Source organism: Carassius gibelio, chromosome A8 (assembly GCF_023724105.1).
Source record: "Carassius gibelio isolate Cgi1373 ecotype wild population from Czech Republic chromosome A8, carGib1.2-hapl.c, whole genome shotgun sequence".
Classification (NCBI taxonomy): Eukaryota; Metazoa; Chordata; class Actinopteri; order Cypriniformes; family Cyprinidae; genus Carassius; species Carassius gibelio.
In genome coordinates this window covers 5,869,505-5,887,388 of record NC_068378.1, presented here as the reverse complement: position 1 = coordinate 5,887,388, position 17,884 = coordinate 5,869,505, and the positions used below count along the sequence as shown (strand labels likewise).

At 37.7% G+C, this 17,884-nt stretch overlaps 1 protein-coding gene across 1 annotated transcript; it reads left to right on the top strand.

Moving 5' to 3' along the window:
* The first annotated feature begins 414 nt into the window (after positions 1 to 414).
* Positions 415 to 16,305, top strand: LOC128018247 (stanniocalcin-like). The gene is made up of 4 exons (XM_052603640.1): positions 415 to 857; positions 9,253 to 9,395; positions 9,907 to 10,118; positions 12,118 to 16,305. Exons 1-4 carry the CDS (start codon positions 743 to 745, stop codon positions 12,398 to 12,400), a joined length of 753 nt encoding a protein of 250 aa, XP_052459600.1. The 5' UTR covers positions 415 to 742; the 3' UTR covers positions 12,401 to 16,305.
* Positions 16,306 to 17,884: the final 1,579 nt, after the last annotated feature.

Genomic DNA, 17,884 nt, shown 5'->3' with positions numbered 1-17,884 from the left:
TTTTAAGGAGTTTGGTAATTCTTGAGCTTGTCAAGCAGGACAAGCCCATCTTAAACGACCAGCAAACCATCCAAGTCATGGTTTAAAACGATGAAATGTTGTGTTATTATTATTATTCTTAATAGAAAACGGTTGCTGTAGCTAGCTATTCTGATAAATAGTGAGCAGTATTTAGTATTTATGTTGTCTGGTTGCTGGTTTAAATGGGCTCATGCACTTTTAGCTCTCTTTTTTCTTTCTTCGTTCAGTAGGTTAAAGTTGAACTGAAGCGCACGTGAGCTCTGTTGTGACGTTATGAAGGATCAAACATGCGACGCGCTCTTTGAAGTGGATGTCTAGATTTGTATGTGACAACAGTGCGCGGATGTGAGCGTTTTTCACTAGTCAAAAGGAACAGCAAACTTTACGCCATATGAGAAGCCAATTTACATGCTACGGATCAATGAATGAAAGTTTGTGCTGAGGCTGTGTTCGCGCGCCTGCTGTGATGTGATTGGGCTGAGCGGCGAGCTCGTGATGCTCGGGCACATATAAAGCGCGACCTGCGCTCCTGTCATGCACGCGGCTGAGAGAAGAAATCGCTGAAGAGATCAGCCGGACAGAAAGAGCCTTCATGATACTGCCCACATCACACGCATTTCCTCAACGAAGTCGCCGAGAACACGAGCCGCACAGCGCGCGAGACATAAAGGAAATCCTCTTTTATTGCATTCGCAATAGCCCCAGTGTCATTTAGTGAGAGATGCCGCCAAGGACCGGACTTTTGCTGCTCGCCGTGCTCATCGCCTCCGCGTATGAACTGGATCAGAACGAATCCTACTCGAACAGGAGAGCACGCTTCTCCCACAACAGCCCCTGTAAGTAGGAAGCGTTCGGGAATAATGAGCCGGCTGTGTGCTGCTGACACGCATGCATCGGCTTCGCTTGGTGGAGGGTAGATCATATGAGAGCTGTCATCTCCTCTATGATGAGCTCTCATGCAATGCATCCATTGACCTGCTCTTTGACAGATGCATCAGTGAATATCTTGTCCATCCTCTGACCTGCATATAAGGGACTCATCTCAGCTCAAATGATGAGCTTCTTTAGAGGCATTAATGAATGTGAATGATGATTTCGCCTTGGCTTTCAGCCTCAAAAGCAGGACTTTCTATTGGGGAGAAAATGCTAGAGTAAAAGCCTATTCATTGGTTACCTTACCACATACCCAAAAAATAGTACTGGATCTTTTAAAGACAATGCTTTTAATGTAAAATTGTAAAATAAATAAATGAAAATAAATTATAAGTAAATGACCTTAGAATTTAATGGAAAAAGATGTATGTTTAACAAGGTCAGTCAATACAGTCAGTTCAGAATAATATTATTATTTACATCAACAGCCAGTCAATACAACTCAATTACACATATTACACATCAGTACACTGAAAGAAATGGCATAGAATCAATTCTCTCTCAGAAATGGCTAGTAAATTTCATATTTAATTACAAAGAATGGAAAATAGCATTAAATTAAACATGAAAATTTGAAGTAGAAATATTTATTTTTGGAAACCCTAAAATGTATTTACAACTTTGAAACTATATAAATATTAATATTTAATATAATGTGTATAAAGTATGAACCATCTTATAATTTAAATTAGAAAGCGTATATTTTATGGCACAAAATATGAATCATCTCTTAATTTTTTTGTGAGTTATTCTCAAAATTCCCTGGGCAAATCATCACATTTATTTTGATTTTCCAGTCCTTTAATTGGATTGAACGAACAAGATACTAAGCGTTCCGATATTTCATATAACAGCACTGGGGCACTTCACTATTTGTACTGCGCTATTTGACTGTTTTGTTGAGTGTATTGCAACATGCAAAACTTTATGCTTTGGCTTATTTTGTAACATAATTGGACAAATTCTCTATGAAATATGAATAATAACTTCCTCCTGTGTACTGATTATCAGTATGCCTTTGTCACAGGAAATCAAAATCATGCTGATATTAGCTACTACTGTGTGAGAATTGGATCATTTTGTGTGTTACTCAGTAACTGGTGTTTTATATTTGTGTGGGTGACAATGTAATTAGTAGCTAGAGCTGCCAATTTTTTATGGATTTAAGTCAACATGTAATGTCATTACCACATTTTACAGTAACAAACCGGTTCCATTAACTTAAATATGTTGGTATATTGACATTATAACATTTAATAATATATCATTACTATATGTTTTACACTCTAGATAGATATGTTTTGTCAACCACAGCTGCGAAGTTACTGTAAAAACTTTTTTCTTACTGTATTTTTAGTTCTGGCATCATATTGGACAGGCAGATTTGTCAGCTAACAGAGGTCTTCAGGTTCATTTGAAACTGACAGGTTCTACAGGTAGAGAACTGGAGGATGGGCAGCTCGCTTACACTAGCTTTTAATGGACTCAGCACAATGGGTGCTTTAAATGGCATTGTGTGCACCTGAAAGGACCCAAAACTATTAAAGATGATGTATTGTTCTTGCTGCTCATATTGAAACTGAAGATCTGGTGTCAGCGTCACAAAAGGTTATTGCTTTGTCTTGAATGAAGTCAGTGATTAATATGCTGCAGAGAAAAGCTTGTCCAAGTGTCAAAAAGTGGATCTGTGAGTGGTATGGGACGCTCAGTTCTGTTCTGTCTCTGGTCGAGAAACCTTTTTCAAACTCCACTTGGTATTTGCATAACTTCCTGTTGTATTTAGTTGTCAGGGAGACATGGACTGACTCAGTGCTTTTGAGACAAAGAGGCAGTGGTGCACTTATAATTCCAAAGGAGCTAAATGAAAAGTATATACTTTACAAAACAAAAGAAAAAAAATGTTTCTCCTAAAAAGTCCATTCTTTACATTTCAGTCCTTAATGCTGAAATCGAAATGAGAAGCTGCATAAAATGAATCATTAAAGGGGGGGTGAAATGCTCGTTTTCACTCAATATCCTGTTAATCTTGAGTACCTATAGAGTAGTATTGCATCCTTCAACTCCAAAAAGTCTTTAGTTTTATTATATTCATAAGAGAAAGATAGTCTGTACCGATTTTTCCCGGAAAAACACGAGCGCCTAGAGGCGTGACGTGTGGGCGGAGCTAAAGAATCACGAGCGCGAGTATGATTTTGCGTTGAGAGCATGTGGAAGCTGTGACATTACCTTGAGGAAAAACCCATCATCCAAAACAAACCATGGCTAACAGTCAGATTCAGCGTATATTTATGATCCAGAATCAGATCCAGAGGCTGAAATTTAACAAGAGCAGCATCAGCAAAGGCGTCTCTATGTGGTATTTACTGAAACTGTATATATTTGCTTAGCGGTTTTGGAAAATGACTAAGTTCCGCTTTATGTCGTTTTTTTTTTTTTTTTTTTTTTTAAGCTGTACATGTGGAAAGTGCAGTCTGATGACAACATCGCATGTTGTTTACTTGATGTGCCTAACGTTACACGCCGATAGCTGAGTTAACAACACAGAGATATTTGAAGCAGTTTTACTCACCGCCTGTGGTTCCAACACACGATCGTGACCCTTTTTCGTTGGGACTGCATTATCCTTAAGAAATAAACGATGTGCAAATCCAGCGTCAAACTGGGCCTTGTTTGTAAAACAAGCATCTTCGAAATGCAGGAAACAAACAAAAACACTTGCACAACTCCGTTGATGCTCTGTAAAAATAAACTCCATCCACTGGTCCCTTAATGATGTTTTTTTTTTTTGGTAATCTGTGCAGGGTTGTCTTGCCCTGGCAACCAAAAACACACTTCTTTTGTGACGTTTCGCGACGCTCTCGCTCTGATCAGTGAATGTGCTCAGCCTCTCAGTGCTGTGCTATACAGGAGCACACGCTTTTCCGGCAGAAGTGTCCTCAGGACCCATATAAGGAAATTCCGCTCCATCTAACGTCACACAGAGCCATAATCGAAAAAAACTTTCCAAAACTTGTGACAAACCGGAAGGAGTATTTTTGGAACAAAAATAGTCCTTCAAACTTACAACTTAATTTTTAAAACTTTGTCCATGTTTAGCATGGGAATCCAACTCTTTAACAGTGTAAACAACTCAGTATGCATGAAATAGCCTTTCACCCCCCCTTTAAATATTTTACAGAGTTCATTCCTTTACAACTGGATGGTGCTTTGGGTGTCAATGCCATCATCAGTTGTAAGTTGATGATAGGGTTAACATAACGCTTTTTTTGTCCTGAACATGTCCTGGCCAGGATTTGTAAATTTGAAAAAAGGTTTTGGTTTTGTAGTCAGAGTTGACCTAGTGTGCAGGAATTATACATAACTGATCAGCGGTCGTTTGCAAGAAAGTGGGATCTACAGAGAACTGTCAAAGAAGTGAAGATACATGCATGTCAATAGGAAAGCAAAGCCAAAACCCAGACATTTAGAAATCCCGACCAGGACATGTGCAAAACAAAAGAGGACACCCTAGGTCAAGGAATAATTCACCCAAAAATTACAAATCTGTCATCATTTATTCGCCCTTAAGTGTTTACGAACATGTATGAGTTCCTTTCTTCTCTTGAACATAAAATAAGAATGTGGGTATCCCAAGTTTCTGGTTGACTTCCGTAGCATTCTTTTCCATTCTATGAGAGTAAACGAGGGCCAGCAACTGTTTGGTTACACACATTCTTCAAAATGTCTTATTTTATGTTCAGCACTAGAAAGAAACTCATACATTTTTGTGACAACTTGAGGATGAGTGAATGATGACAGAGGGGATCGTCAGTTCATGAAAAAGTACAGTAGTAAATGAATGAACTCTGCCTGACACATTAAGGCAATTGTAGTGTTGTCTCCGAATCTGTGAGGTTTAGCCGAGTCATGCGTAACAGTCTGGTTTGAAACACTGACACTCGAAGGCCACAGGTTCAAGTCGGGGTCACGCGCTCCGCAAGCTGAAATCTGAAGGTAGCTATTTCATTCCAATAAATGATCCTTTTAGTTTTTGTAGAAAAGTGTAATATCACCTGTCGAGAACCATATGCAGGATCTCTTATAACTTACCCATTTGAGGTTTTACAGCACTTGATGATACACGAGAGAGTAAGAGAGAAAGCAAACACAAGACTGTGCATTGTCTATTGATGTGTTTTCTGAAATCTCAAATGAGTCCTGACCTGTCGGAGCCCATCGCAGTACCCTCGAAATGATTAGAGTCAGCCGGCAAAGCTGTATTCATGTTTCATTAGTCACAATACATCATCGCGCCTGTTTTCCCACTGCAATACAATAAGTGGTCTATGAAAGCATCAAATGCAATATCAAGCCCATATTTTACGTCTCTTCTGTGCAGTGTAAGTGAAGGGGCAACCCCTGAACTATGTGGCCCAAATCACCCGTAACTCTCTTTTCCCTTGTAAGGTTACTGATAACTTCTAGGAGGTGTCCAATGAAACAAAAAAAGTTTCTGTGACAAACTTTCCCTCTTATAACGCCATAAGAGCAGCAAGATCCGAGTAATTTCATTTGTTTTTGATGTGGCAATGCTGGAGTCCCAGTGTTTCCCTTGAAGCCACAGTGTGATTAGGCTTCGTCATTCATTGAGGAGACACTTTTGCATAATTTTAAAAAGATAACTTGTTACAGAAATAATGTAGTTTTAAATAATATACTTAAGTGCAAATTTAGGGTAATGACACTTATTGCATTTTATTTGCAGTTAAATAGAAATGTTGCATCGTTCATATTTTTAAAGGGTTAGTTCACCCAAGAATTAAAATTTGTCCATCTTCTACTCACCCTCGAAGCATCCTAGGTGTATGGGACTTTCTTCTTTCGGAATAATCCATTTGGAGTTATATTCAAAATTGATTGTTGTGTTTGTTGTGATTGTGATTGTTGTCAACAGTTCAGAAGACATGAAATAAAGTGCGCGCATCTGCAATAAAACGTCCCTCACAGGGCTCCAGGGGGTGAATAAAGTCACCTGTAGTGAATCCATGAGTTTTGTAAGAAAAGTATCCAGATTTCAAATGTAATAAACACCTTTTTTCTAACATCTCCTGACTGTGGGATGCGGAAGACGTATGTGACTTATTTCGATTTCGACTTATTTAATTTTTTTGTGCTTCTAATTCATGTCCAGCATTTAGTTTTGTTCTTTCTCCATGCTTGTTACTAACCATGCAGTGCTGACATACTACAACATCAACCTGCACGTCTTCCGGTTCCCCACAGTCAGCAGAAGTGAGGAAAAAAGTGTTTAATACATTTGAAATCTGGTTATTTATCTTACAAAAACGGATGGATTTGCTACATGGTGCCTTTATTCACCCCCCGAAACCATGTAAAGGACATTTTATTACAGATTTTATTGGATAGCACAACTGATTTATTCTTGAAAGAATTTGAGACACCTGAGTCTGTATTGAGATCACTGACTTTAGATTTTTTTTTATCATGGCAATGCTGAGCTCAGTTTGAGATACTGTTGAGAACCATCTTAAACCAGCCTAAGCTTGTTTGCTGGCCTTAGTTGGTCTCCCAGACTGGTGTGTTGGCTGCTTTTAGATGGTTTTGGGCTTTTTTCTGGCTGGTTAGTCTCAGAAAACAAATGGACACCCAGTTAAACCAGCTAAACCCCAGCTTAACCTGGCTGGAAAAGCATTTTAATCAAACCATCTTTCTAGCTGTCTATAAATTGCTGAGATAATAAATATATCTCATTGTGTGTGTGTGTGTGTGTGTGTGTGTGTGTGTGTGTGTGTGTGTGTGTGTGTGTGTGTGTGTGTGTGTGTGTGTGTTTTATTCCTTTGGTCGGTTTAATTTACCACTAGAGCTCAGCTATTTAAAAATAATGTAAAGAAAATAGCACAAAAGTCATTTTGACTCATCCATGCCAATTATTACGTTGTGTTATGTTTTTATAAAAATAATATTTATTAATATTTGTTCTTATTAGTGTTGTTTTTATAATAAATAATTATTTTTATTTATTATTGAAATAATTAAAATATAATCAAAATATTACAAAATTGACAAAACATATAAATCTTGGTTATGAGGAGTCACTCACAATGGAAGTAAATAGGCCCATTTTTTTATTATCTAAAACCAGAAATGTGTGTCTTATATAATAATAAAATACACTTACATTGATTCTTCCCTTAAAATGTGATTTATTTAAGCAGGAAAATGGACCAAAAAGTGATTTTTCACAAAATCATGCTAACTAACATACTGTTTTCATCTTGTGGCTAACATAGCTAAAGTCTACAGATTGGCCCTGTTCACTTCCATTGAAAAAAAATCTTACTGTAACCCTGATTTATGCTTTTTATTAAGGTAATCATGGACATGTTGATATTATATTTTGTGGTAACTGTCATTATGCCAATAATGCCTGTCAATAGGGTTTAACTTTTATTGAACCCAGAAGTTTCCATTAATGTGCACAATGAGCAAATGGCCTTAACAAAATGTACATCTGAGACCTTGCCCTAACCTGCTCCTATGGACAATAGACATATTCACTGCATGACATTTGGGGGGTTTCTGGTTATTTCAGAAGTCTGCCTTTTGCCAGGAGCATTGACACAGCAACACACAAGCTATTTTCATTCAGATACAGTAAAGTGAGTGTGTAGCAACACCAGCCTCTCTCTCACACACACATCCACACACACACACCCTTGAGGTTCTTTTTTGGCATGGCTTGGGATCCTGTCCCTGCAGGCTATGAGTTTGTGCGGCAAAGCGTTTATAGTCTTTGGCGTGGAACTGTTGGAGGTGGTGGTTTTGGCCCTCTTTCTCACCCCGCTGAACATTATTGTCTTGTCACATGTAAGGGTAATGGAAACAATGGGTCTTGTGCCAAAAGAGACAGTCAGCAGAACCCAATACATCGTGGTACACATGCCCTACAACCCTCTTTCTCACTCCCTGACTACAGGGGCAAACACAGGGCATGGAATGCCCAGACACAACAAGAACCCCACAAGGCCTGCTCTGGATATTCTTTATCCAATGGGTCACAGTTCCAAGAACAGAAAAATGGCTGGAATATCCATAAAATGAATGGCTGAGAGTGGAGTGGAGTAATGACACCACTGCTTGGCTCAGTTGCTATATATTTCTTGGTGTCAAGTGGCTGGTCAAGCTTGTTGTTATTTGTCATTTTAAGTCAAAATTTGGCTTGCTATCAAAACTGAATGGAAATTGGAAACTCACTCAAAGCCACACATAAAATCGTAGTATTCGTGGAGCATTTGTTCTATAGTTCCCCCAGACCGAATGGTATTTAAACATCCCGTGGTTTTGGAGGTGATAATGAGAATGTGTCCCCTACTAAATGACCCCCGTGTTCACTTGTAAGCAAGGTGAGGAATTAATTATCTTGCCTAAATGGTTTCACAAATTCATTGCTACTACACGCAATGTGTTTCTCCTTAAATCATTTTCCATAAGAATATGTTCCAGCATTAACTGCCTGTTCCTCACACTGGGAGTCCAGACTGTCTCCAAAGACTGTTCCCTCAACAACCCTCAGTGGCTTTTCTCCAGGTCTCTCTTCTTTGAAGAACTACAAGCTGAAGTGTCCATGTATTAGAAGGAAGTTAGTTTGTTTCAATGATTGAGCAGATAATCCCATAGATGGATGGATGGATGGATGGGTGGGTGGGTGGTTGAGTTTATGGATGGATGGATGACTGAGAAATATTGAAGAATATGAAATATTTTATGTCAAGATTTGTCAAGCATGGGGAAAACAAATGGAACAACAGTCCTCGGAAATGTTTAAACTGAATTAGTTTGCTCAAGCATTTTGCGAAAATGACATACTTATACCTTTGTGGGTGTTGTATGTTTTTTGCTAGCACTTTATTTTAACACATTCTCACTATTAACTAGTTGCTTACTAGCATGCATATAACAAGCATACTAACTATTAATAAGCAGCAAATTAGGAGTTTATTAAGGCAAAAGTCATAGTTAATAGTTACTTAACTTTTTGGATTCAAATTAAAAGTTTTTACTGTTGTGATTCTCCTCGTAGCTGGTTGCTTGGAATGCATTAACAAAGACTTTTTGAACATTTCTATGGGAAAAATTCTTCCGTAACCAGCTCCACTGAAAAAGTGGATATATATTTGGTTTGGACTGGACAAATATTACTTGAAATAATGCAATTAAAGAGAAAAAAAAGTGCTCAAGACTGCTCTTTAGATTCAGCTAACGTTCTTGTCAAATCTAATGGTAATTTTGTTTTTGCAGCGGATGTGGCGCGCTGCTTGAACAGTGCGCTCCAGGTGGGCTGCGGTGCCTTCGCCTGTCTTGAAAACTCAACGTGTGACACAGATGGCATGCATGAAATCTGCAAGTCCTTTCTCTACAGTGCTGCTAAATTCGACACTCAGGTATGTACGTTTGCATACAATTCAAGCTAAAGAACAAAAAACATATATCAGTTCATCGACGGATACACAATATCCTATTGAAGTCAAAGGCGCCTTTTCAGGAGACAGGAAGAAGCTAAGAAGCAACGGGATTGGATGAATCCTGTCAAATGAATGCGGCTGAAGTCCACTGAGATCTGAAAGGCCCGATGGGAGCTATTATTTTCTTATTACAGACTGATTCATAAATGCTTTCTTAATTGGTGGCCTTATATAGACTAACACTTTATCACAATAATTGTTGCTTTAGTGAGTTTACCGCCAATTTTACCTCAAACAAACTTATTACCAAGTTAAAACTAATCATTACATACTGTAGAACTGGTTCAAATTAATAATTTGTTTGAGAATCGTTACTTTGTATTGCCAAAGGTTCTGCTTATTATAATAAAAACCTTTCCAGTTCCATGAGGTGGACAGAAGTTGCAGTTCAGGCGTGTGCGTAACATGGGGTTTCTTGTTGATTTTGCAGGGTAAGGCTTTTGTGAAAGAAAGCTTGAAGTGCATTGCCAATGGCATCACTTCAAAGATCTTTCTAACAGTCAGACGGTGCTCCACCTTCCAGAGGATGATCTTGGAGGTTCAAGAGGAGTGTTACAGCAAGCTGGACATTTGTACAGTGGCCAAATCAAACCCAGAAGCCATTGCAGAGGTGGCTCAGCTACCCAGCCACTTCCCCAACAGGTAATACGCAGTACAACAGGATGAAACGATTTAATCTTATAGTGTACACAAAAAGTTGACCATACTATCATGCTAGGTTTGGAAAATAAAACATCAGTTAGGTGGATTCCCTTGTGAAAATGAAGTGTGCATAATCGTATAGATTTAATTTGATTAAACTTGTAGTGCACTTCAAATCTTAAAAGTAGGTTTTAAAAAAAAATAAAACTGCACTTGCAGATAATTGTCACAAGTTGGTGTATAACAAAAGAGCACTTTTAATATACCACAGGAGAAAATAGGCACAACCAAACACAAATCCAAACGATAGCAGACAAGGGAATCAGGGAGAAAAAGGACTTATAAACAGTGAATGTAATCAAGAATAACAGAAACAGGTGTGGAGCTAATTCATCAAAAACCATGGAAACTAACTAGACAGGATAACAGAAACACAGAAAACTAAACCAAAACAGATCATACATGTGACAATAATATAGTATTACTGAAATAAAAGGCTACTTAAGTATATAAAGAGAGTACATTACCAATACTAGGTTTCTTAACTTAAGTGCATTTTAAAAAGTGCACTTTTTAATAACGGCTTAAGGTTTTATTTTAAATTTGCTTTTAAATCATTATTAATAATCAGTTGTCATGCTTTTAAAAAGTATACTTATTTTGAGGTATTAACTAACATACTAAAGCACATGTAAAGTACTTGATTATCATTTTAAAGGGGGGGTGAAATGCTCGTTTTCACTCAATATCCTGTTAATCTTGAGTACCTATAGAGTAGTACTGTATCCTTCATAACTCCAAAAAGTCTTTAGTTGTATTATATTCATAAGAGAAAGATAGTCTGTACCGATTTTTCCCGGAAAAACACGAGTGGCTGGAGGCGTGACGTGTGGGCGGAGCTAAAGAATCACGAGCGCCAGTAGGCTTTTGCGTTGAGAGTGTTTGGAAGCTGTGACATTACCGTGAGGAAAAAAACATCCGAAACAAACCATGGCTAACAGTCAGATTCAGCGTATATTTATGATCCACAATCAGATCCAGAGGCTGAAACTGAACGTTAGCAGCAGACGTGCCCTCAGGACCCATATAAGGAAATCCCGCTCCATCTAACGTCACACAGAGCCATACTCTAAAAAAACTTTCCGAAACTTGTGACAAACCGGAAGGAGTATTTTTGGAACAGAAATACTCCTCCAAACGTACATCTTAATTTTTGAAACTTTGTCCATGTTTAGTATGGGAATCCAACTCTTTAACAGTGTAAAAAACTCAGTATGCATGAAATAGCATTTCACCCCCCCTTTAACTGTAATGTGTCATTTGATATTACATTTAAAGTGAATATATTTTAAAAGTCCTAAACTGACACAAAATTACATACAAGTTTCAAAAGATATTGCATTTAAGTATATTTTAGTGACCATAAACGCTTGTCAGTACACTGAGCAGTACATTACAAACACAATAGAATAATTATGAAAATTGCATAAAAAGATGTACTTTAAGTCCTGCTTACAGTGAGTCAAAAAGCACTCTGAAGTTCATCGAATTGCATTTTATATAAATTTAATGTGATACGTGTTTGCAAAACTGTTAGACGCATTATATTGTGTGTCATTAAGCAGCATTTAGCTAAATGGCGAAAACACAACATTGTTTTTGCATTAACTTAATGCACATTTTGAGTTCAGAAAACCCACTTCAGTCTATGGTTAAAATATTAGCTAATTTTGTGCATGTGTACGTGCATTTCCATTTAAAGTATTCAAATTCGAAATGTCATGAGCTTGCTAGAAACCAAACTGTTGACTGATTTTGTGGCAGATACCAATATTTAAAAAAATTATCTTTTGAGAAGCTTTCAAGAAATGTCTTAACATATTCCTTCACTTTAAATTCACTGAGCATTCGCAGCACAATCTGTAGCTTTCTGATGCTGCTTAACCCGCTAATTTGTTGAGGCACTGACTCAGCGTGAGTTTTCTCTGTCTCGCCGCAGGTTTTATGGGAAACTACTGCAGAGTTTGATGGAGTGTGACGAAGAGACGGTGGACCTGGTGAGGGCAAATCTGTTGACCCGATTAGGCCCCGAGATCTCCATGCTCTTCCAACTACTGCAGAACAAGCCGTGTCCGTCTGCTGCCGTACCTACTGGAATGGAGACTCGTGGTGGGTGGCGGTGGTCTGTCAGTCCCCATGGATACAAGATCCAGCCAAATCTACGCAACAGAGATGCTTCGAATCTCTTTGGCAAGAAACGCAACATTGGTGACAGCTCTTAACTTCAGACCGATTTGCCAGTCCAAACTTAACCATCGTGCACACATATACAAACGCAAAGTTGAAAACACACACATAAATTAAAGCAAGACAAAACAGTGGTATACATTCCTTATCCTTAGTGGTATACATTCCTTATCAACTGGAAAAACGGTATGCACCAGTGCGGAAACATCTCAAATGTCCAATTCTATGTTCATCGATTCATATTTGACGAGTTTTAGACATTTAAGGGGAAATCGGGCCAGGTTTACAGACCGATCCGTGTGTAGGTTAAGTCAAAGTCATCATGAAATCCAGCGGGAGTCATCCAGGCCATTATGTAGATAGCTCTTAGACTTATTTCCATGAGAATATCTCTAGAAATGAAAGGAAAATACTATCGAAAAAAAAAAATAGCCATTTATATATGAAATATATAATACAGCAAAGAAAATGTATGTGTATATAAACTGAATCTAGCATTGGTGTGAAATAGTTGGCATGTGTTATAGAAATAAGAGTGTACTATTTATTTATTAACAGATATTTTACTACTGCTTTAGCTGTAAATCTCAAATTGCCTCTAGCCTTTGTGTGAAACTCTCCTATTTGGCGAGAGCTATATCTTTAAAAATCGATGTGCAGGAATTCACTAAAATACCAAAAAACTCAAGTTAAATGCCGTAAATCATAACAATTGAGTATAGCAACAGTAGATGTCATCGATCCACACTGGACGACCAAACAATATTTATGAAATTAGTTAGAGATGCACAGGAAGGGACGGATAACTTCTCTTCGCATTCCTTCAGCTTCTTTCTGTAGACCTACAGGAACTTTTTTTCACTGTTCGCAAACTCTTGGATCGCCTTTCTATTTATTATCTGTTCAAATAGTTCAGTACAAATAAACTCCGAGAGGAAATTCAATTCTAAGCACTGAGTGCATTGTTAGCGCTACATCTAAACACATATTTTGGCCAAACTATTGGACAGATTAACAAATTACTCCCTGGAGAATATGACATGTAGAAGTGAGTTCAAGCACGCTGTTCTCAGCGTTACTGAGAAAAAAAAGAGGGAAAAAATAACCTTAATGTCTATTTAAAAACATGTTAATTGAATTATTATATTTATTTTCATACTATGTTATTTAAATGGTTATTTTATTACATTTCTGTGGGCAATATTAGTTCATTCAGCAAGCATCAGTTTACAGATATAGTGCGAAATGTATTTAATCTATCACTTATTTAGTCATCCTGAGTTGACTATATATGACCCATGTAATGACTCTGTGCTGGTCATGGGGGAACACGCTGTTCATATGATATATGGGACCACTATAATGCAAACTTTGTCAAAAGTTTATTGAGCATTGCCACGTGCTGTGTATACATTCAGGGTTTCAGAGCTATATAGAGTATATATTGTAAGCTTTAACAGAGTAATTAACATCCAGTGTTTCATAGCGCTGTCGTTGATAGGGAAGGCGATGCGTTTCAGCCGTCGAATGGTTAGAGCGAGTTATTTTGGGGCAGTCACTGCAAAGTGTTTTCCCGAGCCATTCTCGACACTATGCAATACACAACGTTTCCGAAAGGCCTATTGTTTACCCAGGGTGAATGGGGAAGAGCTCTTCGTAAGTGCTGCTTGGGGAAGTTCAGATTAGCAAAGACTGGAGGGCAGTGTTTGGCTTGGGAACGGCTGAGGACCGAGGGCCAAATCCAATCAAACTACCGCGAAACCACTTTTTGACTGTTCCCGTCCAAAAATAAATTCCATAGCAGAGAAGCCGTTTCACCACTGAGTGATTTAACCATTCGAATGACCAATCTGCATTGCTTAATATGACCTGACTTGTTCGAAAAACACAGGCTAACCATTAAATGCTTTGCTTTATGGTGAACTTACACTGGCGCCGTCTTGGGAGTGTGGTGATAATACAGCAGTTTGATTGAATTGGACCCAGAGCGAAATGAGAGAGCAGAACCAGAGAGGGCAGAACGACTGTTTTTTTCTTAAACCAAATGATCTGCAAATCTAAAAGTAATTCACCAAACTATGCAATAATCGCTAGAAAGGTTGCAAACTAAAATCCATGCGATCAAGCCCTAAGCGGAAATGGGGCCGTTTAAGTTTTGAGACTAAGCATCAGTAGCGTTTTTCTTCTCCCATATAAAATGAAATCCCCACTTGCCAATAATCCTTTGTTTTGTTTTAGTTTTTTTTTTTCAAATGATTTCTTTATTTTGTGTTCCTGTTTCTGGCCAAACTGGTTAATTCTCTTTTTTGGGTGTGTATATGTGTATTTATAATAATATATGCACTTTCCGTCTCATAGGACCAATCAAAAGGGCATTGTGCATAGTCAGATTCTGCTCAGAAACACCAGAATAGTTGCTGTGTTCATGTGAACAGGCAAGGATGCAGTGGAAATCTGAGGATTTTGTCTTTGTTCGTTTTTGTTTGGGAAATACGGTATGATACCGCAATCTATTAAACACCAACAAAGTAATTGTAACCTAACAAAGCTGCTAAACTGATTTCCAACCCCACTGTGTTACATTAAAGCTACTTTTCCATTGAAATCCCATTGGTTTATCTGACATTAGCTGTGTGTGCTTCATGCCGAAGATTTTCAAACTAAATGACCAGTGACTCGATTATGCATTACCATTTTCATGCACTTCTGGTATCTCAGCAACAAGGTGTCCATACCATCTCCAGAGAAACAGCAGCGAGTGCAGACATATTTTCTCAAAGACATTTGATGTTTATTAAAAAGATGCTAGTGAACTACTCTTAAGTAGCACTAAAGTTGCAATGCTGTTCGGAAAGGTTTGGTCACTCTTGGCCTGATCGCATTTTATCTTCAGTTACTGAATCAAAAGGTGTTGTACATTTAAATGTAATTATATTTTGTTAAATTATTACAATGCATTTGTTAGACTGCTGTGGATATACAGCTTTTTTTTCTCATTCAAAGCCTCTGTCATGTAGCTCAACATCTCATTCATATTGTGATTCAGAGACTTTTCAAAAACATAAGGGATTTTGTAAACTTCAGAGAATGTATATTTTATCAGATGTCTGTATTTGGTGAAAAGGGATGCATACGGCACTGAAAGTTTAGTGCAGCCCTCTGGTCAATTGAACTTGAATAGCATTGTGTCCCAATCACGATTTATGGTGGATTAGCGGAGATTGGAGACTGACTCTTCTTGTTGCCAAATTTAAAGTTTATTTAACCACTGCCTCAAGGAAACATTGAACATTATTTGCCTGCATTACAAAAATAGTATATAATGTAGAGTGGGAATAATTGGAAAATTAGGTTCTGTGTGATCAAATTGTGCCAATCAGACATGTTTCAGGCTAGGTTAGTGCTTAGTTGATATCGTCACTTTACGTCATAACCAGAAAGATCAGGATGCACTACAATTGAAGCGATCTGTTCATACAGACCCTTCATTGTTTCTGATTCACCAGAAAACTGGTGATTTCTCCTCTTTAAATCCAGGACCCTGAGGACTATAGGCTATAAGCCATTAAACTGTATGGTACTCTCTCCTCTCAAAACTTGAAACCACTTATATCACTTATATTCCTGTTTATGTTTAGATATTAAGATTCAATGTGATGTTTTTTTTCTTTTAAAATTCAGTATGAAACCAAAATAGGAAAAGATTGTTTTGCAAGGCATTCTATTCAAGGCATTTTTTGTTTGTTTGTTTGTTTGTTTTTCCCCTAATGTTATATACGATTGAAATTTGTGATTGATTTGCACTTTACACTGAGCCCATATACATATATACTTGTGTATATGTGTTGGGGTTTCTTTCTGTGCTGACAGGTCAAAAAATCATACAAAAACATCAACTATGTGTCTTTTATTGTGTAATAAACCATGATCAGATCTGGCACATCTAATGTTGTGTTCTTTTAACAATCTCAGTGGATATTTGCTAAAGTACTGAATGCATGAGGTGTAGTGTTGTTTGTTCCATTCATCACGAGGACACCTATAATAACCCATATATTATAAATGGTGCAGCATTAAAAACTTGGCTTGGGTACAATGAATTCACTCAAATAATGATATAGCATAATCCTAGAACAATTTTAAAGGGGTCATTTACTGCTGCCTGATCGGGTTTTAATAAAAGTTGGCTGTCTATGCAGTAGAAACTTAATTTAAGACACTTAATACAGCTCAAACAGACTATACAAGATTAACGAAAAATAATAGTGTCCGAAATAAAGAAAAGGAGGAATCTTTTATAAAAAATCTATACTAAACTGAAGTTAAAGGTAATACCACATTTTCCTCGCACTTTAAATACAGTACATGCATTTTGTGCAACATGAATGATTTACTGATTTTTGTCTAAAACATGAAAGAGGATCCCAAAGTGATTAATAAGATTTTCATTTCATTTTTTTTTTATTGGCAGCATATTGAGGATGTGCATTCTTTGCATGTTTGAATTGTTATATATCCATTAAAGTATAGCTGTAACTGTAACTGTTACACTGAATTGGGAGTCAAGATCATTCTGATAGTAAACTGACATGTAATAAGGTGAATAGCTTCGGATTGTTTCCGTTCTTCCCAAACCTATATTCTGAGAATATGTAAGTTTGGTGAGTGGGTTTAATAAATGCATATTGCTTTATTACAGCAAAAAAATACATGTGTACAGCCATCCACTGTAATTACAACAGTGAATTCCACTACTTAACTGTATGGGGTTTAAAAAAAAAAAAAAAAAAACTACATAAAGACCAGTTGCTTTAATAGATCTCACCTGCATTTCCCAAAAGCATCTTAAGTAGAATGTAGAAAGCATTGCCCCTATGGTCTCTACAATCTAATTACGCTTATGATGCATTTAGGCAAGAGTGTCATGTCACTGTCACATCAACATTTTGGAGAAGGCCTTTTTCTGTTCCAGCAGACCAAAACCTCTGTGCACAAGCAACGTTCATTTAGAAATGATTAACTGTGGATGAACGTGACTGATTGCACAAAGCCCAGATCTGAAAAGGATGTGAAGAGCTTTCTCGGATGAGTGGAAGCTCTAAAGGGAAGCATTAATGGGTTTGGTTGGTTTAGAAAGGACATTAAAGTATAGTATCTGTGTAGAGTAGTGTAAATGAATGGACAGATCCACACTTTTCAGTGTTATGAAATGAGCTTCTGTGACACTCATAAAGATGCTTAAAATACATGCAACAACCGATCAGCAACAGGACCCCCGTCCCCAAAGAGAAACAAGGGGTGCTCATGCCTTCAGAGATGAACTTTCTTAAACTCACTTCACAAACGCGCTGAAACTGCAAAGTGGTTTGGTTCTGTTCTCTAAAGAGGCCTGGGGAAAGGAAGCGAGACGAGCCGAAGCGAGGCAGCAGCTATCTCTAGCAGTGGGGAGGGAGATAATTTCATGGTAATTTGGACGAGTCCTGAAGGGTTTTTTCATTTTCTGCACAAGTTCACAGGAG

Coding starts and splice junctions, on each gene's coding strand:
- LOC128018247 (XM_052603640.1), top strand. CDS start 743: ATGCCGCCAAGGACCGGACTTTTGCTGCTCGCCGTGCTCATCGCCTCC. Junction 9,396..9,906: donor CTGCTAAATTCGACACTCAG/GTATGTACGTTT, acceptor TTGATTTTGCAG/GGTAAGGCTTTTGTGAAAGA. Junction 10,119..12,117: donor CCCAGCCACTTCCCCAACAG/GTAATACGCAGT, acceptor GTCTCGCCGCAG/GTTTTATGGGAAACTACTGC.